General features: G+C 36.8%; 1 protein-coding gene across 1 annotated transcript; it reads left to right on the top strand.

The window, feature by feature from the left end:
- Positions 1-1,244: 1,244 nt before the first annotated feature.
- On the top strand, positions 1,245-20,246 carry LOC125840910 (protein NRT1/ PTR FAMILY 8.3-like). Its single transcript, XM_049519890.1, has 5 exons — positions 1,245-1,430; positions 9,589-9,694; positions 9,820-10,037; positions 13,136-13,692; positions 19,317-20,246. The coding sequence occupies exons 1-5, from the start codon at positions 1,377-1,379 to the stop codon at positions 20,137-20,139; spliced, it is 1,758 nt and encodes a 585-aa protein (XP_049375847.1). The 5' UTR covers positions 1,245-1,376; the 3' UTR covers positions 20,140-20,246.
- Positions 20,247-20,745: the final 499 nt, after the last annotated feature.

The following is a 20,745-nucleotide window of genomic DNA, read 5'->3' as shown; positions in this document are numbered from 1 at the left end:
CCATTACTGACCAAAGTTTTAGTTGCACATCTTCCAATAATATGTCACTACAGCCTTATCCAACTTTTTAGAAATTCCTAGTTTAGAAGGCACGTCTTATAATTTATGTATTATTAATTGGGTAAATAGTTTAAAAAATTAAAATAATTTATATTTTTTAATCCGTTCCTAGGAACTTCCACTTTTTTTGGTTCCTTGTTGACTTAAATTTATAATGTTAAGGAGTCGTTTGGTGTGAAGGATAATACCAAATAGTCTTGAGATTAAATTATAGTACCACTTAATTTGTTGTTTGATTGGCAAGTTCGGGATAACTTATCTTGAGATTAATAATTAATATCGAGATAAGTTATTCCTCTCCTTGGGTGATATAGTAATCCCGGGATAAAATAGGTAAATGACAAAAATGTCTCTTTCAACCCTTTTGTTACATCACTTTTTATATTCATGAAGGACATTTTTGTAAACAAATAAATTGTTCTTAAAATTTATTATTTTGAATATAACAAACCAAACATTCAATAAAAAATAATCTCATCATGACTTATCTCATCATAACTAATCCCATCATAATTAATCTCATCATAACTTGAATTCAAACCAAACGACCCCTAACAGTTTAAAGTGAGGATACCACCTCTTGTTCATAAATATGTTCCTTAACACACGTTTATGCTCTTTAATTTTGAATGTGCTTAAGTAAATATTTAAATTTATATAAAAATAAATAACTACGTAAACATTCTATATGACAATTTGCATCTTATTTGGTATCTTATATGTGATATATCACGTATAATTTATGTGTCTACTTGTTCAATTTTATGTAAATTTAAGTATTTATTTGTGCATAACCAAAATTGGATTATACTACTCCCTCCATTCCATATTAATTGAATTTTTGAGGCATTTTTCATTTTTCAAATTAACTTAATTGTTTAGTTTTCAAGACTACTTTTAGAGTGTTCTTCCAATTTTACCCTTCATTTGGATTTTCAATGCGATGACTTTAATAAATTTGACAATAATTAATAAGGGTAAAAGTGAAAAATTACGTTCAATTTATGTCTTAATCTACTTTTTTTAAAGAGTATGAAACACCTTAACAATTTAATTAATATGGAACGGTGAGAGTACTTTTTTATACCAATAAAATTCTTTTTAGAAATTAAAATTAAAATTAAAATATAAAAATAGCGGGTCATCTAAAGTACGTGAAAATTTCTTTTCAAGTACAAGTATTCCACGTCTGTAGAAGTTACCTCTCTCTACAGGTTTACCCGTTTTTGATCTTGTGCTAATTTTCCTTTGAAAAATCTGAATTTTGAGTATAAGATAACGTGAAGAGTGAGATCCATCAATTTGAAGCTTTGCATATGGGTAGTCAAACAGATGAAATACCTCTTCTTGAAGATGGTGGCCTTCTTGAGGTTCTAATTTCTCTCTTTATTGAATACATAATTTGAAATCTAATTATTTGGGGCTAACTGTTTTATCTCTATTGCATATACTTTTATTGGTGTTCAGATGAAATATAAGGGGAAAATTTGTGTTTGATACATCTTTTTTCCCCTTTGAGCAGGAATACCATACTGTACAAAGCTAACTCTGCTGGGTATTTGTTTGTTAATATAATACAATATTTTTGCTAGTTAGACTCTTTACCTTCCTAGCTACAAGCTTTTCATCATTGTTAGTGTGTTTTATATTGTTGGGTATGTACAAGTTGCTGATCGAGGCAGAAATTATAACGTTCCTTAGCGTTATGACGTAGATAGTGTTGTTAATTATTCAACTTCTCTAACGAAAGATGAGATAAGACCATGGCTTTTCCAGGTTTATTGTAGCTTGTTGTGAAAACAGGCCAAAATACACGAATGCTTTGATCCTACTATTCGGAAAAGTGGAATTGAGTAGAAAATTAAATAGAACAAATGCTCATTACTGTCTAATGCTTAAATTCACAAGTGAAAGTCCTGATCTAGGCAGTTGAAATAGTGCAGGAGTATTTTGAACCAACCGAGATGATATTATACTTGTAATTAATCATTATCAAGTAAGTTTCTTCCCTCAAACAGTGAAAATCACTATTCCCCAGGAAAAAAAAATGTAAAATAGGACCCATGGTTGATAAAAGTCGACAGTAAAAGTAAAAGATCCATCTATGACATTGATATGTTGTCACCAGCTTCATTTAACCTTTTCCTCGGAGAAGCATTAAATGTTCTTAAAGTTAGCTAGAATCTATACTAGTCGAACCCGAGTTTCTATAATGCTTTGTGATGAAAAATAATCTGTCACATCTTTTCTCCAAATTCAGTCACTGCTTCATTGATCTGTGAAGTTTGGTAAATGTACAAAATATGAAATGAGGAATGGGCAGGAGAAGGGAGGAGTGTTACAAAAAAGAGGTGAAAAAAAGTTAAGGGAGGCCCCTTTAGTTTCATTGATCTTTAATCTTTGGGTAAAGGGTAAAAAATTCCCACAGTTGAGCAAATTTTTTCTCCGTTAAACAAGTGTCTCATTCCTACCCCTGCAGTCAACAAAGTGGCTCGATTTGCCCTAATGGGCTACCGACAGTGTCTAAAGGAAATATTTAGACCATTGTTCTAAATTGAACCCTTTTTTCCTTTACAAACAGACCATCTAAATCTAACTGAAGGTGATTAAGTGACACTTAAGTATGGGTAACCTCTAAAAGAGGATGGGTACATGTCAGAGTACATCAATTTAAATTGAACAGGTAAATTCTTTTTTTTCTTATGTTATGCCACTAGTGAATAAAACTTTAATTCTAACTCAGTTATGAATTTTATCCTCATATAACGTTCTTTACTTGATTTATCCATATCAAATTTTTGGAATAGTTGCTCTCTCAAATTGTAGGGAATCTTTTAGTTGGAACAACCGAACAATATTTGTTGTCGGGTAGAGGAGAGAAGTAAAATAGTTCCCTACCTTTTGGGGTAGAAAACTTGTTTTGATAGACCCTCGACTCAAAAGAAACGTATCTGACAGGAATATGAGAAAAGTCAGACAACAAAATAGCAAGATACAAAACAAGTGCAACAACAAATGTAGATACACATTGAAGAATAAAAAAACTATGCGATAATTTACCTCGACCTCCATAACTTCCTAGCTAAAGTCATGTCCTCAGTCAACTGAAGTGTTTCCATGCCTTGTCTAATCACCTCCCCTAGTTCTTTTTCCAACTACCTCCACCTCTCCTAACTCATGCTACAACCAACCTTTCACACCTCACTGGCACATCCTCGCACCTTTTCTTCACATGCCTGAACCTTAGTTTCATTTCCCTCATCTTTTCTGCCGGTGAGGCCACTCTCACCTTGCCCAATACAACAACATTCCTAAACATATTTCTCCTAGTATGTTCACACATCCATCTAAGGATCCTCATCTCTTCTACCTTTATCTTCTGGATATGGGTGTTCTTGACTGGCCAACACTCTGCCCCGTACAACAATGTTGGTCTAGCCACCATCCTATAGAATTTACCTTTAAGCCTTGGCAATACATTCTTGTTACATAGTACCCCAGAGGTGAGCCTCCATATTACCCACCCAACTCCAAACTGTGTGCGACACCATCATCAATCTCCCCATCTCTGTGGATTATGGACCCAAGATACTTGAAACTTTCTCTCTTGGGTTTGACTAGTGCATCCATCCTTACTTTCACCTTCACCTCATGCGTTGCGTCAATGAACTTGCACTTCAGGTATTATGTTTAGTCCTATCACCTATGTGGTATCCAAATAATAGTAATATAATTTTTTTTCTTCTATGAATGTAAATGAAAAAGTAACAAAACCCTTCTCATTTAAGATTAGTTAGTTGAAAGTGTAGGAATTTCTAAACGGACCTCCATTTGCTATATCCGAAACTGCTATGATCATTTCCTTTTCTTTTTTTTATTAGTACAATAATACAATGACTTATATAGTTGAGTTCAATTTCTCTCACATAAACAAATTATTTACTACAACTATATTTGAGAGTTATTTGTATACTAATAATAGAAGTAGATACGTGATTTATACACCAAAGTCCAAACTATACCATAAAATGACCCCTGAACTAATACAGAAGAAGGACCATGTTAGAATAGAAATAAGTATTTCCTACTTAGAATAGAAATAAGAATAGGAATAGGAATAGGAATAAGAATAGGAATCCTAGTTGGAAAAGGATTCCAATGTAGTGTCTATAAATAGGGTCTCAATGTAACTATTTAGATACACAATTCAATAATATTTTTCGTATATATTTCTCACATGGTATCAGAGCATTGGTGAGAACAAACAAGTCACCGTATGTCTATGTCAATTTCCGGTGACTGTTGGGTCTGATTTTGTTATACTTTTTTCTTTCTGTGGGTGTTGTGCGAAAACCAACACCACCACGAGGCTCGGAAAGCCCCCGCGACCAAACCCCAGCCAAAACCACCGGAAAACACCACCCCACGCGCTCTCACGCGCCTATCGGAGGTGGCAGTTTCCGGCGAGATCTGTCTCACGCGCCGGCGCGTGAGGGCTTTTCTGATCATATTTTTTTGAGATTTTTTTGACAGTTGGGGTCGTCCAGCCAATCTGACCAGGCCCATACTGTTTTTGACCAGATCCGATCGCCGGAATTAGAGTTCCAGCTATTTCCAGGCAGTTTCCGGCGACTTTTCTTCGAGATTTGAATTTTCCGAGACAAATTTAGCATAATGTCTTTTGGGTGTGATGTTTTTGGTTCCAAAAATATGGGGATTGGAAGTTCTAGCCCTATAATCACTTCAGAACTTTTATTGGGAAGTTCAAACTATTTATCTTGGGCTTCCTCGGTTGAGTTGTGGTGCAAGGGTCAAGGTGTCCAAGATCACTTAACGAACAAGGCTTATGAGGTAGATGTAAAGGCAAAGACTAGTGAGGAAGATGCAAAAGCCAAAGCACAATGGGAGAAAGTAGATGCTCAATTATGTAGTCTCCTATGGCGTTCTATTGATTTCAAGTTGATGCCCTTGTTTCGCCCATTCCAGACGTGTTATACAGTTTGGGAAAAGGCTCGTGCTTTATACACTAATGACATATCTCGATTCTATGATGTGATATCTCGATTGACCAACTTAAAGAAACAAGAATCCGATATGTCTACTTACTTAGGACAGGTACAGGCAGTCATGGAGGAATTTGACACATTAATGCCAGTTACTACGAATGTGGAAAAACAACAAGAACACAGACAAACATTGTTTCTAGTTCTTACTCTTGCTGGACTTCCTCCTGATCATGATTCTGTACGTGATCAGATTTTAGCTAGCCCTACAGTTCCTACAATCGATGAATTATTCTCTCGTCTCCTTCGTCTTGCGGCACCTCCCAGTCACAAGGTAGTTTCATCACCCACTGTTGACTCATCTATTCTTGCATCTCAAACCTTTGAAAAGCGTACATATCAATCTATGGAGAATCGGCGAGGAGGAGGGCGTTTTGGGAAACCTCGATCCAAGTGTAGTCATTGTCATAAGCCTGGACACACTCGTGATATATGTTATATTTTGCATGGTCCACCACCCAGTTATGATCCTATTGTTCTAAAGGAATATAATGAGTTCCTTCGAAATCGCGCAAGTAAACAGACATCTCCACCAGTAGCATATGGTGCTCAACCTAATCAACCATCCAATAATGCTCATATTGCTCAGACAGAATATGTTGAGTTCCTTCAGTATCGTGCAAATAAGCAAACGTCTCCACAAGTAGTTTCGGTTGCACAACCTGATGTCTCTGTTGCGGGTAATTCTTTTGCTTGTGTGTCGCAATCTAGTACTCTTGGAACATGGGTCATGGACTCTGGGGCTTCTGATCATATCTCTGGTAATAAATCACTTTTATCCGATATTGTTTATTCACAATCTCTTCCAGCTATTACTTTAGCCAATGGGATCCAAACCAAACCAAAAGGGGTTGGAAAAGCCAAACCCCTATCTTCTGTCACCCTAGACTCTGTTCTTTATGTCCCTGGTTCTCCTTTTAATCTAGCATCTGTTAGTCGTTTGACGAAAGCCCTACATTGTAGCATAACTTTTTTCGATGATTTTTTTCTCATGCAGGACCGCAGTACGGGACAGATGATTGGAACAGGACATGAATCACAAGGCCTTTACTATCTTACCTCTTCAAATTCCTTAGCAGCATGCTCCATTACAGATTCCCCAGATTTAATTCACAAACGTTTGGGACATCCGAGTCTATCCAAACTGCAAAAGATGGTGCCTAGTTTGTCTAGTTTATCCACATTAGATTGTGAGTCGTGTCAACTTGGGAAACACACTCGTGCTACGTTTTCTCGTAGTACTGAGGGTCGTTCAGAGTCTATTTTTTCATTAGTTCATTCTGATATTTTTGGGGTCCTAGTAGAGTCAGTTCCACCTTAGGATTTCGTTATTTTGTTAGTTTCATTGATGATTATTCAAAATGTACTTGGGTTTTCTTAATGAAAGATCGTTCTGAGTTATTTTCTATTTTCAAAAGTTTCTTTGCTAAAATACAAAATCAGTTTGGTGTTTCTATTCGTACTTTTCGTAGTGATAATGCCTTAGAATACTTATCCTCCCAATTTCGGGAGTTTATGACTCACCAAGGCATTATTCACCAGACTACTTGTCCATACACCCCTCAACAAAATGGTGTAGCTGAAAGAAAAAATCGGCATCTTATTGAGACCGCTCGTACTCTTCTCCTTGAATCCAATGTTCCATTGCGTTTTTGGGGAGATGCAGTTCTTACGTCTTGTTATTTGATAAATAGAATGCCCTCTTCTTCTATTCAGAATCAGGTTCCCCATTCCATACTGTTTCCTCAGTCACATCTCTATCCTATCCCTCCTCGTGTCTTTGGGAGCACATGCTTCGTTCATAACTTAGCCCCAGGAAAAGATAAATTAGCTCCTCGTGCCCTCAAATGTGTCTTTCTTGGTTACTCTCGAGTCCAAAAAGGGTATCGTTGTTATTCACATGATCTTCATCGATACCTTATGTCTGCTGATGTTACATTTTTTGAGTCTCAGCCTTACTATACATCTTCTGATCATCCTGATGTCTCTATGGTCTTACCCATACCTCAGGTTTTACCTGTGCCAACCTTTGTGGAATCTACGGTTACTTCTACATCTCCAGTTGTAGTGCCACCACTACTAACTTATCATCGCCGTCCACGTCCAACCCTAGTCCCAGATGATTCATGTCATGCGCCAGACCCTGCTCCTACTGCGGACTTGCCTCCTCCTAGCCAACCGCTTGCACTTCAAAAAGGTATACGATCCACTCGAAATACTAACCCACATTATACCTTCTTAAGTTATCATCGTCTATCATCACCCCATTATGCATTTGTGTCGTCTTTGTCCTCTATTTCCATTCCTAAGACTACAGGTGAAGCACTTTCTCATTCTGGATGGAGGCAGGCTATGGTTGATGAGATGTCTGCTTTACATAAGAGTGGTACTTGGGAGCTTGTCTCCCTTCCTGCAGGTAAATCTACTGTTGGTTGTCGTTGGGTTTATGCAGTCAAAATTGGTCCAGACGGTCAGGTTGATCGACTTAAGGCTCGCCTTGTTGCCAAAGGGTATACTCAGATATTTGGGCTAGATTATAGTGACACTTTCGCTCCTGTGGCTAAAATTGCATCTGTTCGTCTTTTTCTATCTATGGCTGCCGTTCGTCATTGGCCTCTTCATCAGTTGGACATTAAGAATGCTTTTCTGCATGGTGATCTTGAGGAAGAAGTCTATATGGAGCAACCACCTGGTTTTGTTGCTCAGGGGGAGTCTAGTAGCCTTGTATGTCGATTGCGCAGGTCACTCTATGGTCTAAAACAGTCTCCTCGAGCTTGGTTCGGGAAGTTCAGCACAGTAATTCAGGAGTTTGGCATGACTCGTAGTGGAGCTGATCACTCTGTGTTTTATCGGCATTCTGCACCAAGTCGATGTATCTATTTGGTTGTTTACGTTGATGATATTGTTATCACCGGTAATGATCAAGATGGTATCACCGATTTGAAGCAACATCTCTTTAAGCACTTCCAAACTAAAGACCTTGGCAGATTGAAGTATTTTCTAGGTATTGAGGTTGCTCAGTCTAGATCAGGTATTGTTATTTCTCAGCGCAAGTATGCCTTAGACATTCTTGAGGAGACAGGGATGATGGGATGTAGACCTGTTGACACTCCTATGGATCCGAATGTTAAACTTCTTCCAGGACAGGGGGAGCCACTTAGTAATCCTGAAAGGTATAGACGACTTGTTGGAAAGTTGAATTATCTTACAGTGACTAGACCTGACATCTCTTTTCCTGTGAGTGTTGTAAGTCAGTTTATGACTTCCCCTTGTGATAGTCATTGGGAAGCAGTTGTTCGTATTCTGCGATAAATAAAGTCAGCTCCCGGTAAAGGACTACTCTTTGAGGATCAAGGCCATGAGCATATCATTGGATATACAGACGCTGATTGGGCAGGATCACCCTCTGACAGACGTTCGACATCCGGATATTGTGTTTTAGTAGGAGGTAATTTGGTGTCGTGGAAGAGCAAGAAACAGAATGTGGTTGCTCGATCTAGTGCAGAATCAGAATATCGAGCAATGGCGACAGCAACTTGTGAGCTAGTTTGGATCAAACAGTTGCTGGGAGAACTAAAATTTGGCAAAGTTGATAAGATGGAACTTGTGTGTGATAATCAAGCGGCTCTTCATATCGCATCAAATCCAGTGTTTCATGAAAGGACTAAGCACATTGAGATTGACTGTCACTTTGTCAGAGAAAAGATACTCTCGGGAGATATTGTTACGAAATTTGTGAAGTCAAATGATCAGCTTGCAGATATCTTCACCAAGTCCCTCACATGTCCTCGTATTAATTACATCTGTAACAAGCTAGGTACATATGATTTGTATGCACCAGCTTGAGGGGGAGTGTTAGAATAGAAATAAGTATTTCCTACTTAGAATAGAAATAAGAATAGGAATAGGAATAGGAATAAGAATAGGAATCCTAGTTGGAAAAGGATTCCAATGTAGTGTCTATAAATAGGGTCTCAATGTAACTATTTAGATACACAATTCAATAATATTTTTCGTATATATTTCTCACAGACCAAAGATGGGGGACTTTCAATACTATTTTTTTGGAGAGGGTGGGGTAGTAGAAGAGGAGGGAGGTAAAAAGGGGTTGGGCGGTAAATGAAAAAAGGGTAAAAAATGGCCCTAGACTTTGATAACGGCTGGGGTAGAAGTGTAACACTTTTTTAACGAAGGGCATAATTGTTCTATTTCGCATAGTCGAGGGGAATTTTTTTTATCCTGTACTCTTTTTTATATGGATCCTTGGCTTACAAAATTAAGTTGGGTATGTGTAAATATTCTGGCTATTTCACATCTTAAAGAATAGAATCTGTCATTCCTTTTTAATGTAGAAGATGATAATTAGATGCAAATGTACTTCCTTGCAAGTTATTTTACCATAAGAAATGTGAATCCCTGCAAGTTAGTTTTGTTGAGGGATTCCTAAAAAAATTCCTATTTGCAGGATGAGAGTAGTGGTCTCTATACTAGGGATGGTTCTGTTGATATAAAGGGTAATCCTGTTTTAAAGAGTGAGACAGGGAACTGGAGAGCGTGCCCCTTTATTCTTGGTATGTTAGACTCAGATTTCCCTTTTTCTTTTGTTTCCTTCTTTCTCCTTTTCCCTGTTTTGGCATAGTTAGTTATTCACTCTGCTTTATGGTATAATTGATTTGGTTGCTGACTTTGGTCTCAGGTAATGAATGTTGTGAACGTTTGGCGTACTATGGCATTGCTGCTAATCTTGTTACCTATCTTACTAGAAAGTTACACGAGGGAAATGTATCAGCTGCTAGAAATGTCACTACTTGGCAAGGCACTTGTTACATAACACCCCTAATTGGGGCTGTACTGGCAGATGCATACTGGGGAAGATATTGGACGATTGCTACCTTCTCGACTATCTACTTCATCGTAAATATCTCACCTTCATTTTACAAAAAGTACTAAACTTTTGAGATGATATAAAATTTCTTCTTGTGACTTGCATATTCATATTTTGTCATTTTCCCTTTCCTACTGGAGAGTTTCTCTTAACATAACTAACTTCAATCTACTGATATTTCTTTTGTTTTCATTCCATGGAGAACGCCAAAACTTAACTTTGATGTTTTCTCATAAATCGCTGAAATTGTATTGGTCATCTTTAGATTAATTAGGAAGCTCAGTAAAGCAGGTTGGTTAATGGCGTTGTGGGCCTGCACCTTCCCCACAGTGCTCGATCTTGGTGAATCTTTTTCTTCTTAGGTGGAACAGAAGTTGTGGTGCAAGCTGGTCATCAACTTTTTACTGAATCTTATATAGACATTTAGATGACAAGTGTTAGAATAGGAATAGGTTTATACAATCCTATTAGAATAAGAATATGTTTATACAATTCTATTAGAATAGGAATAGGTTTATACAATCCTATTAGAATAGGAATAGTAATAGAAATAGAAATAGGAATACTAAATAGTATCCTACTAGAGGATTGTATTCTAGGGTCTATAAATAGGGTCTCAATGTAATAATGTACACAACAACAATTCAATAATATTCTTTTCCTATATTTCTCACATGGTATCAGAGCCTCTACGAACTTGGTAGAGAATTAAAGAGCTTCCGCTGCCGGCGGGTGGCACCCATAGATGCTGCCCGTCTGGCCAATGATTATGTTAACAAAAGTTGGGTCACCGTGTATCTATCCAGTGACTATTTTCTTATATCTAATTTGTGTAGCACCGTGCTATCATTCCGGTGACTACTTTTTCATATTTAATTTTTGTAGCACCGTGCCATCATTCTGGTGTCTACTTTTTTGTGTAGCACTGTGTCATCATTCCAGTGACTACTTTTTCATATATAATTTGTGTAGCACCGTGACATCCTTCCGGTGACTACCTTTTTTGCATATCTTATTTGTGTAGCACCGTGCATCTTTTCGGACTACTTTTCATATTTAATTTGTGTAGTACCGTGGATTTTTTCGAACTATTTTCTCATATCTGAGTTGCATAGCATCATGTGTCTTTTCAGTGACTCCTCAGATTTGATTTGCATAGTTCCATTCGTCTTTCCGGTGACTCCTCAAATCTGATTTGCGTAGGGTTGTGCCATCATTCCAACCCTACCCGTTTCTTTTTCAGTAGGGTCGTGCCAACATTCTGACCCTACCCATATTATTTCTCTTTTTCAATGGGGTCGTTCCATAAATTCAAACTATCCTATATAATTTATATTTTCTAGTTGGGTTGTGACATCATTCCGACTCTACCCATATAATTTTATTTCTTAGATTGTGACCACTTTTAGCCATCAAATCTAATACTCCGGCATATGAGCATGTTCTGGCTAGTTTTTCGGTGACTTGTCTGATATCAACTCGTCTAGTGATTCCAACATGAACCATATACTTTACACTAGATTTTGAGCACTTACGACCGTTGCATTGTGAAGAAGTCTATATGGAGCAACCACCTAATTTTGTTGCTCAGGGGGAGTTTAGTAGCCTTGTATGTTGATTACGTAAGTCACTCTATGGTCTGAAACAGTCTTTGCAAGTTTGGTTTGGAAAGTTCCAACACTGTAATTTTATCACTCTGTGTTTTATCGGCATTATGCATCAAATTCAGTATTTCATGAGAAGACCAAGCACATTGAGATTGATTGTCAATTTTGTGAAGTCGAGTGATCAACTTGCAGATTTCACCAAGCCCCTCATCAGTCCTCGTGTTAATTACATTTGTAACAAGCTAGGTACATGAATTGTATGCACTAGCTTGAGGGGGAGTGTTAGAATAGGAATAGGTTTATACAATCCTATTAGAATAAGAATATGTTTATACAACTCTATTAGAATAGGAATAGGTTTATACAATCCTATTAGAATAGGAATAGTAATAGAAATAGAAATAGGAATACTAAATAGTATCCTACTTGGTAAAGGATTGTATTCTAGGGTCTATAAATAGGGCCTCAATGTAATAATGTACACAACAACAATTCAATAATATTCTTTTCCTATATTTCTCACAACAAGCAAAAGGAATTTACACTTTGAAATTTATTATGTTTCATCTAGTTTATCATTCTTATCTGGAACATTAGAATAGACAATAGAATGATATCAAAGGGAACTTTGGATATCTGGAGATGCTTTTCGTTGTCCTATCTGTAACAGCAGAGAGTATTTCATCTCCCCCACCCCAAAATAAAAAGGAAAGAGAGAAGAAGATAAGGAAAAACATTAGCCTCTAGATGCTTCCTCTGTAAAGAGGCTTTGGAGAACTTACAAGCACCTTTTTCTGCACTGTAAGGTAGTTGTAAGCACCTTTCTCTGGAAAAAAAGTAGCCTGCGTATTCTATTGGTTTGGAGTATATTATTCACTCCAGCATGCTGCCTAGTGACATATTAACTATAAAAAGAAGTGATGCATATTTAACCTTTTTCATTTCTTTTATAGTTGGTGGGTGCAACTGTGGTTTCAGGTTTATGTATTGTTGTTGCAACTTTGAGGAAGGTAGAGCCACTTTCCCAACAAACTGCTTAAGTGCCAATTGCCTTTGATGACAGATCCAAAGAGATCTACTTTTCCTTCTAATACTGGTTTAAATTAGCTATCAACTTCGTTATGTGGAACTTATAACAACTTTGTGAAGTGTGTCATATTTTCCAAGTTTTAGACAAACTAAAGTTGGGGTAAAACATAAGAATGTTATAAGGAGCAAATATAGTAGCTATATTCTCAGTGCCTTTTAGAAATCTTGTGATTAAAGGTCTCATCTTTACGACTAATATAGCAAGTTCAAGTGAGACAGCAGATACATGTCTTGTCATGAAAACCGATATACTAACTTTGTACTGCCGTATCTCCCCTTTGCAACTGGAATTTTACCTTTGCTCTAGCCTCTAGTGCAACAATAAATTAAGAGGCATATCCTGTTCTTGCAGCCTTTCTTTCTCTTACATCTGCTCGCTGGACTTACACTTCTTATTTTTATGGTTTTTTGGTTGTTGATTGGTTGTAAAGGGCATGTGCACGTTGACACTATCAGCTTCAGTTCCTGCTTTTAAGCCCCCTGAATGTGTGGGTTCTGTGTGCCCTTCAGCATCTCCTGCCCAGTATGCCATATTCTTTTTTGGTCTCTATCTGATTGCTCTTGGTACTGGTGGGATCAAACCATGTGTTTCGTCATTTGGAGCTGATCAATTTGATGACACAGATCCAAAAGAGAGGGTTAAAAAGGGATCCTTCTTCAATTGGTTCTATTTTTCTATCAACATTGGAGCTTTGATATCAAGCAGTTTGATAGTGTGGATTCAAGAAAATGCTGGATGGGGCCTTGGGTTTGGCATCCCTGCAGTTTTCATGGGCATTGCCATTGCAAGTTTCTTTTTCGGTACACCACTCTACAGATTTCAGAAGCCTGGGGGAAGTCCTCTCACAAGAATGTGCCAGGTTTTGGTTGCAGCATTCCACAAATGGAACTTGTCTGTCCCCGATGATAGTGCACTACTTTATGAAACCCCAGACAAAAGCTCTGCAATTGAAGGGAGCCGAAAGCTGTTGCACACTGATGAACTGAGGTGAGAATATTTTCTTTTTTGCCAAGGAGTACATTTTAACTTTACACTCTCTTCTCCTCTGTTTTCTCGTAAGGCTCGTACGGAAGTCATGACATTTATAAAGACAATAATGATGCCAACACATTCATACTTCAAAGTTAAAGTCAAAGTCAGAATATCTCTCATATCATATCATTTCATACTTAGAATTGCAGTTTGAGGCATAACTTTTAAGTTTTAAGAAACACGGAAAATTCACGCTCGCTTGCTTCCTCGAACATACATACACATTCTAAAACATTTCCATACATCTTTAGGATCATGCTTTTTTGCAGGACTCAAGAAAGGTATATCTAAAATTTTCTTGGATGTAGTCTCAACTTATCAAACAAACAAGCTCTACATGAATACAATTCAAATCTCTCAATTCATACCCATTACAACTCAACATAAGACATCTAGGCTTTGGACTTAGGCTTTACGTAATCCAAGTCCCCAAATGTAAACTAATGGTGAAATCTTGATTCAGCATTTTATCCCCTTGATTAGATATACTATTGATTATTGAAGCTGTTTGGATCACTACAATAACCAGTTCATATTCACAATTACTATTCACCTTCTTCCCCAACTAAGTGACAACCTTCATTGATACCCACTCATAAGATTCATCCGATACTTCAATTCAGCCATGGTTGCTACTCAAAATTACCTTCTACATACTTATTTAAGCATCATAAACGAAGTGTGGCTAGTGGAATTACCTCTTTGAAGTCAAACCACCCTAGAATTCCAATTTTTGGCGCTTCTTGAATATTTTTTGAATTTTAGCGAATCCAATGTGATTTTGATGTTAATGCTAGATTTAATCAATGAAATCTATACAAAAGGCGTTGAAGGTGTCCCTTTCAATGCTCCAAAAATTCTTCTCCAGTTCGCTATTTCTTTTTCTCGCGGGATCTAATATATATACGCAGGTAGGTGTGTCATACGCTCATGGCAATGGGGCGTGAATGCACTAGTGGCCAACCTTAACTGGACACCTTTTCTCGCGGTGCACCAGTCATGCCCAATTGTTGGATGCTTCTGGTCTAGCCTTGCTATTGTCTTGGCTCATAGTGCACTTGGGGGTCGTTTGGTTGCTGGTTAGGAGTGGAATTATTTCATGTATTAAAGCTAGCATAGTTAATACAATGTTTGGGAGCTTTTGTTAGGTATTAAATTCAGCACACCAAGTATGGTGCTTGGTTATAATTTTACAATCCCACATAACTAAAACATGTATAAGTTATGAGTCAATTTATGTATAATTTTATGTAGGATAGAAGGTGGAACAACTAAACTCTACATAACTGAACCCTAAATCACTAATCCCTGCATAACTGTAACCAACAACAAACTGACCCCTTAGGCTGTTGCACTTGTCCATATCAACCATTCCCCGGTGCAAGAGAATCTCGAGAATTCTTGTAGGCTGTCCTAATTTGATACTTTTAAGTCCTTTTGTTGCTCCAACTTTCGCAAACACCTAGTCAGTTTCCAAGCACCTCACTTGCACCTTGTGGCCTTGCTTATGTATTTGGGGGGGGGGGGGGGGGGGGGGGGGTTATTATAATCACGTATTTTGTCCCATAGTTAACATACTAGCATCTAAAATCTGTAGGGATTTGTAGTAGCCTAGTAGTATATGGAGTGGTAGGAGAACTATGAGATCTCAGGTTTAAATTTCAATAAAGGCAGAAACACTAGGTAATTTCTTCTCGTCGACTTAAGTTGTTGGGTCGAGTTGCATGATACATCTGCAAGTAAGAGGTAAGAAATACCCGTTAGAGTTAATCAAAGTGGCAAATTGATTTAAGAATATTCTAAAGCATTATCTCTTTAGATTTAAGAATAGAAACATCAAATTGATAATGTATTTTAGCACAAAAACTCATGAATATAGAAAAAAAACTCAAAATAATCTTTCATTAAGAAAATCCAAGTACATCTGAAATAATCATCAACGAAACTAACGAAATAACGAAATTCTAAGGTTGAACCGACTCTACTAGGACCCCAAATATCATAATAAACTAATGAAAAAATGTACATAAAGAATAGAGTATAAAGTCATAGAAGATAGGGGTTTAGTTTGTCCAACTCTTTTAGTTTTGTTTGGATCCTGTTGGCTAGAGTAACCAGAGGAAGAGACTGTAAATAAACAATATTAGAGAAAAGTGATCTTTTACCAAAAATATGATCAGAAGCGTCTGAATCCATGGCCCGCGGTCTAAGTGTACTAGATTGTGAAACACAAGCAAAAGAATTACTAGCAACAAAAGTATCAAGCAGAGCAACCGAGGCTACTTGTGGAGATGCTTAATTTCTCGATTCTGAAGGAATTCATTATATTCCCCTTCAGATAAAGAAAACCCCTTATTACATGCAATGTCAATCTGTGCAATATGAGCATTATTGGGTGGTCAACCATGTAGAATATTAACATATGTCATGATTGTGTTCAAGCCTGTGGTAATAACTATACTTAGGTAGAGATCTTCCTAAACGATTTCTTCCTCGTCGATTCTCCATGGACTAAGATGTTGGATTTTTTGTGGTTTGAGATGCTAGATTAGAGCAGTCAATGGTGAGTGATGAAACCATTGTGTGACTGGGAGGCATGGCAAGACGAAGTAAACTAGAGAATAGTTCATCAATTGTAGGGACCGTAGGACTAGCTAAAATTTGATCACACACCGAATCAAGGATAGTAGGAAGTCCAATAAGTGTAAGAACTCGAAACGGTTTCTATCTTTGCACTTGTTGCTTTTCAATGTTCATAGTGACTGACACTAAGCTCTTAAGTTCCTCCATGACTGAATGTTCCTATCCCAAGTAAGTTGGCATATCCGATTCTTATTTCTTTAAGTTTGTCATTGAAGATATCACGTCATAAAAACGAGATGTCATTAGTATATAAAGCGCGTGTCTTTTCCCATACTGAAAGCATGTATGGATGGATGAAAGAACAGTGTCAACTTGGAAGCAATAGATCACCACAAAAGACTACATATTTGAGCATCAATCATCTCCCATTGTGCTTTGATCTTGTCACCTATCTAACTAGCTTTTTTCATTAAGTGATCTTGAACACCTTGACCCTTGCACAACAACTCTACCGAGGAAGCTCAAGCTAAATAGTTTGAACTTAGCATTAACGATTTAGAAGTAATTATAGGGCTTGAAGTTCCGATTCCTGTGTTTTTGGGATAAACATATCAGATCCGAAAGACATCTTGTGAAATCTGACTTGAAAGCTACCGGAAAACTGATATAAGACTGGCAGTGCCCTGAGATCTAAAATCAAATGAACAACGGCCTGGAAAACAGACCGGAAAGCAGAAGAAATTCATATCTCGCCAGGAAAGTCCACTGCCGGCACCAGAATAGGGTTCCGGTTATCAGAATCCAAAAGAAACTTGATGAAAAGGGTCGTAAGGACTGGGCGACATGATTGGAAAAGAAAATTTCTCGAAAAATATGGCCGGAAACAGCTCATTTGTAGTCACTACATTACAATCCTTTTTCATGTAGGATACTATATGCAAGTTTTATTCCTATCCCTGTTTTAACAACCACTATCATAAAAATAAGATCTATAGTATTATAAAAACATGGAGCCTCAAACATGTTAATAAATTTTACCTTCCAAAATGCATTATCTCATGTTGGATAGAGTTCTAGATACAATTAATTTTAAAATTTTGGATGTCAAACATATATTTAAATTTTGATTGAACTAATATTAACTTTGAATTACCATTCCGAAAGAGAAAATTAGAACTTTGAGTTCAACTATGAATTTTCCGCTTTGACTCCTAGATTTCACGACATTTCCTATATTTTGTGACCCTTTTCAATTATTTGGAAGAGTAAGTTATGTATTGTATACCGACTTTGTGGGACACGTTAGCGATGCAATGAGAGTATTGATTCTTTCTAAGATTTTTCTAGATTTCCTAATCTGTATGATTAATTAAAAAGGGACTTTTGTTCCATATGGTGACTTAATAGAACATGTTAAGAATGATCTCTTCTTTCCAAGTTTGTCTATTTTTCTTTAATTAGTGTTTTAATCCCCTCTTGGATTAAATTATATTAGAAATGAATTTATTAGTTAGTTTTTTCTGACAATTAAGAACAATCTGGATATTTTTTGGCAGGAATGACGTATCATTACTATTCATTTATTTGTATGTTTTAACAAATGTGAGATCAGAGTTCCTTTTTAGAATGACATAAAGAGAAAATAGCCCTTGAATCTCGGGGTCATGTTTTGAAGGGAAATTGTTCAAAGATAATACAAGAAGTAAGCTTTCAGTGTAATCCACACATAGAAGCAAGTAATTACATGTTTTAAAGCTTCACCTTCAGCACTTACCTTCCAGCCTGAAGCTTAGAAATCTCTGAACGTGATAAGTTGTGGGATTCGTCTCTCGTCCTTTACATTTTATTCTTTTCCGAGCTTTGGGGATTTTGATGTACTTCGTACTTTTCTTGGTACAAATTAATTTCTTACGTTGAAAATGAAAGTCCAGACTACTTCTTAAGTTTAAAAACAAAGAAACATAAGGTGGAGGATTTGTGGCTTAGGCACAGGTTCAAGCCCCACACCATGCAAAGCAATGCCCAGTATTTAAGTGGAGAAGGGTAGAGGGGCGGGCCCATTATCCACCGAGTTTAGAAGCCTATGATTGGTTCGAAGGGCGGGTCACAGGCAGATTTCTCGGTTATTAAAAAAAAAACAAAGAAACAGAAAGTTTACTAAGTTTGAAATTGAAGTTTTGTGTCCTATGAATATGGTTATAGATCTGTGATTCCTTTCTCGGGTTCTAGGATACTTTTCTTTGGTGGAAGTGGGAGGAGGATTTTGGGGTTTCCGAACTTTGTGCCTCTCTCTTCAAATTACTTCTAACAGTGAAGTTGAAATTGCTTCCAAATCAGTCTAATAACAAGGAAAGGACCTTCTACCTTGTAGGCATTAAGACTGGGAAATAAAAAGCTGCTTCAAGTTTTTTAAATCAATAACTCTAAGAAAGCTCATGAACAATTTATTATGTTTCTATCACAATAACAAAAATATTATCTAACGATGTTATTGATATGCACTAAGTACTGAATTGTCGATCAAACTAAAAATTATGAAAAATCATTCTAATAATTTTTGGATGCTCAGATGATCCAATATTGAACTATGTTTAAGGTACAGATGTTATTATTTAGAATGAGATTATGTGGAATTAGTTCTTTGAGTGTGAAGAATGAGTTCTATGAGCATCTCTATCATGTTACTGCTTTAAAGTTTTTCAATAATCTATAGTGCATAAATTGGATTTACCCGAAAATTGTCATAAATCCAGAATCATGAATATATGCTGTAATGCTGAAGCACCAAGTAAATTTTCCACAATCCTCTGCATCTCATGCAACTTATGTTGAACTTGCTGCAACTTCTTGGAATTTTGCTTGTTCTTGTTATCTTCTGGTATTTGGTTAAGCAAAGACCTGGTTTATTTTAGCTTTTCAAAGTATCAATCCTCAGTTTCCTGCAAGGATTCAGTTAGGATGCTTTTGGATCTTCTGCATAACATTATCTTCTTCAGGTGCCTTGACAAAGCTGCTGTAGTTTCAGACACCGAATTGAATACTGGGGACTATTCCAATGCTTGGAGGCTCTGTACTGTTACGCAGGTTGAGGAACTGAAAATTTTGATCCGCATGTTCCCGATATGGGCAACTGGTATAGTCTTTTCTGCTGTTTATGCACAAATGTCTACAATGTTTGTGGAGCAAGGGATGGTGATGGACACTGCCATTGGTTCCTTCAAAATTCCTGCAGCATCTCTTTCAACTTTCGATACCATTAGTGTTATTGTGTGGGTCCCAGTCTATGATAAGATCCTTGTTCCAATTGCAAGGAGGTTTACTGGAAAGGAAAGGGGATTTTCCGAGTTACAGAGAATGGGTATTGGACTTTTCCTTTCAATGTTGTGTATGTCTTCTGCTGCTATTGTTGAGATCAGGCGCCTACAACTTGCAAGAGAGCTTGGTTTGGTGGATGAAGCCGTTGCAGTACCTCTCAGTATCTTTTGGCAGATTCCGCAATATTTTATACTGGGAGCAGCGGAGATATTTACTTTCATTGGGCAGCTTGAGTTCTTTTATGATCAATCACCTGATGCAATGCGTAGCTTGTGCAGTGCATTGTCACTGCTGACAACTGCTTTGGGTAATTACTTGAGCTCTTTCATACTGACTGTAGTAACGTCCATTACAACTCAAGGTGGCAAACCTGGATGGATTCCAAACAACTTGAACGGTGGGCATCTCGATTATTTCTTCTGGCTTTTGGCAGCACTTAGCTTCTGTAACTTAGTAATCTATATTTTCTGTGCCAAAATGTATAAATCTAAGAAGGCATCGTAAGTCGAAGTTGGTTTTAGCCACCCCCTCTTATGTTTCAAAATGAAAGAAAACATAATGTGATTCTAATAGAACGTTTGTAAGTTATGAGTTGCCAAACTTTCAAAAGAAATCCTCTTTCTTCTTTCAATTATTGGTGTTACTGTCTTATTGTTCTTTCAAAGTTGCTTTGACTTCAGCTGCATTCTCAACAGGGAGCATTGGCTTATGGTTTTGTTAAAGTTTTAAAGTGTTCGAATTTGAACATACTTAATTTTCATATTTCTAAATTTATATTGTCAATACATAAAACATTATTATCTTGTAGAGGTGTTTTTAAGATTTGGTGAAGGTTAATTTTGATTACATCAAAATCATTGTATTTTACTAATTTTTGTATCATATTTTTTATTGAATTTATATAATACATTCATTATAAATAAAGTATATTGTATGATGCATGATTCATGGTAATGTTTTTTTCTTATTAAATGATTCGTGGTAATGTTCATTGTTTATTCATTATAATTAATAAATCATAATTGTAATATTCATTATCTCTTAATAATCATATATTATTTGTTGTATTTTTACTAAAAATATTTAGTGTATTTTATATTTTTACTATAA

Source organism: Solanum verrucosum, unplaced genomic scaffold (assembly GCF_900185275.1).
Source record: "Solanum verrucosum unplaced genomic scaffold, falcon-dt-bn FXZP01000194.1, whole genome shotgun sequence".
In the NCBI taxonomy this organism is placed as follows: Eukaryota; Viridiplantae; Streptophyta; class Magnoliopsida; order Solanales; family Solanaceae; genus Solanum; species Solanum verrucosum.
Note: the sequence above shows the minus strand (reverse complement) of the source record. Positions and strands in the feature narration are given on the sequence as shown.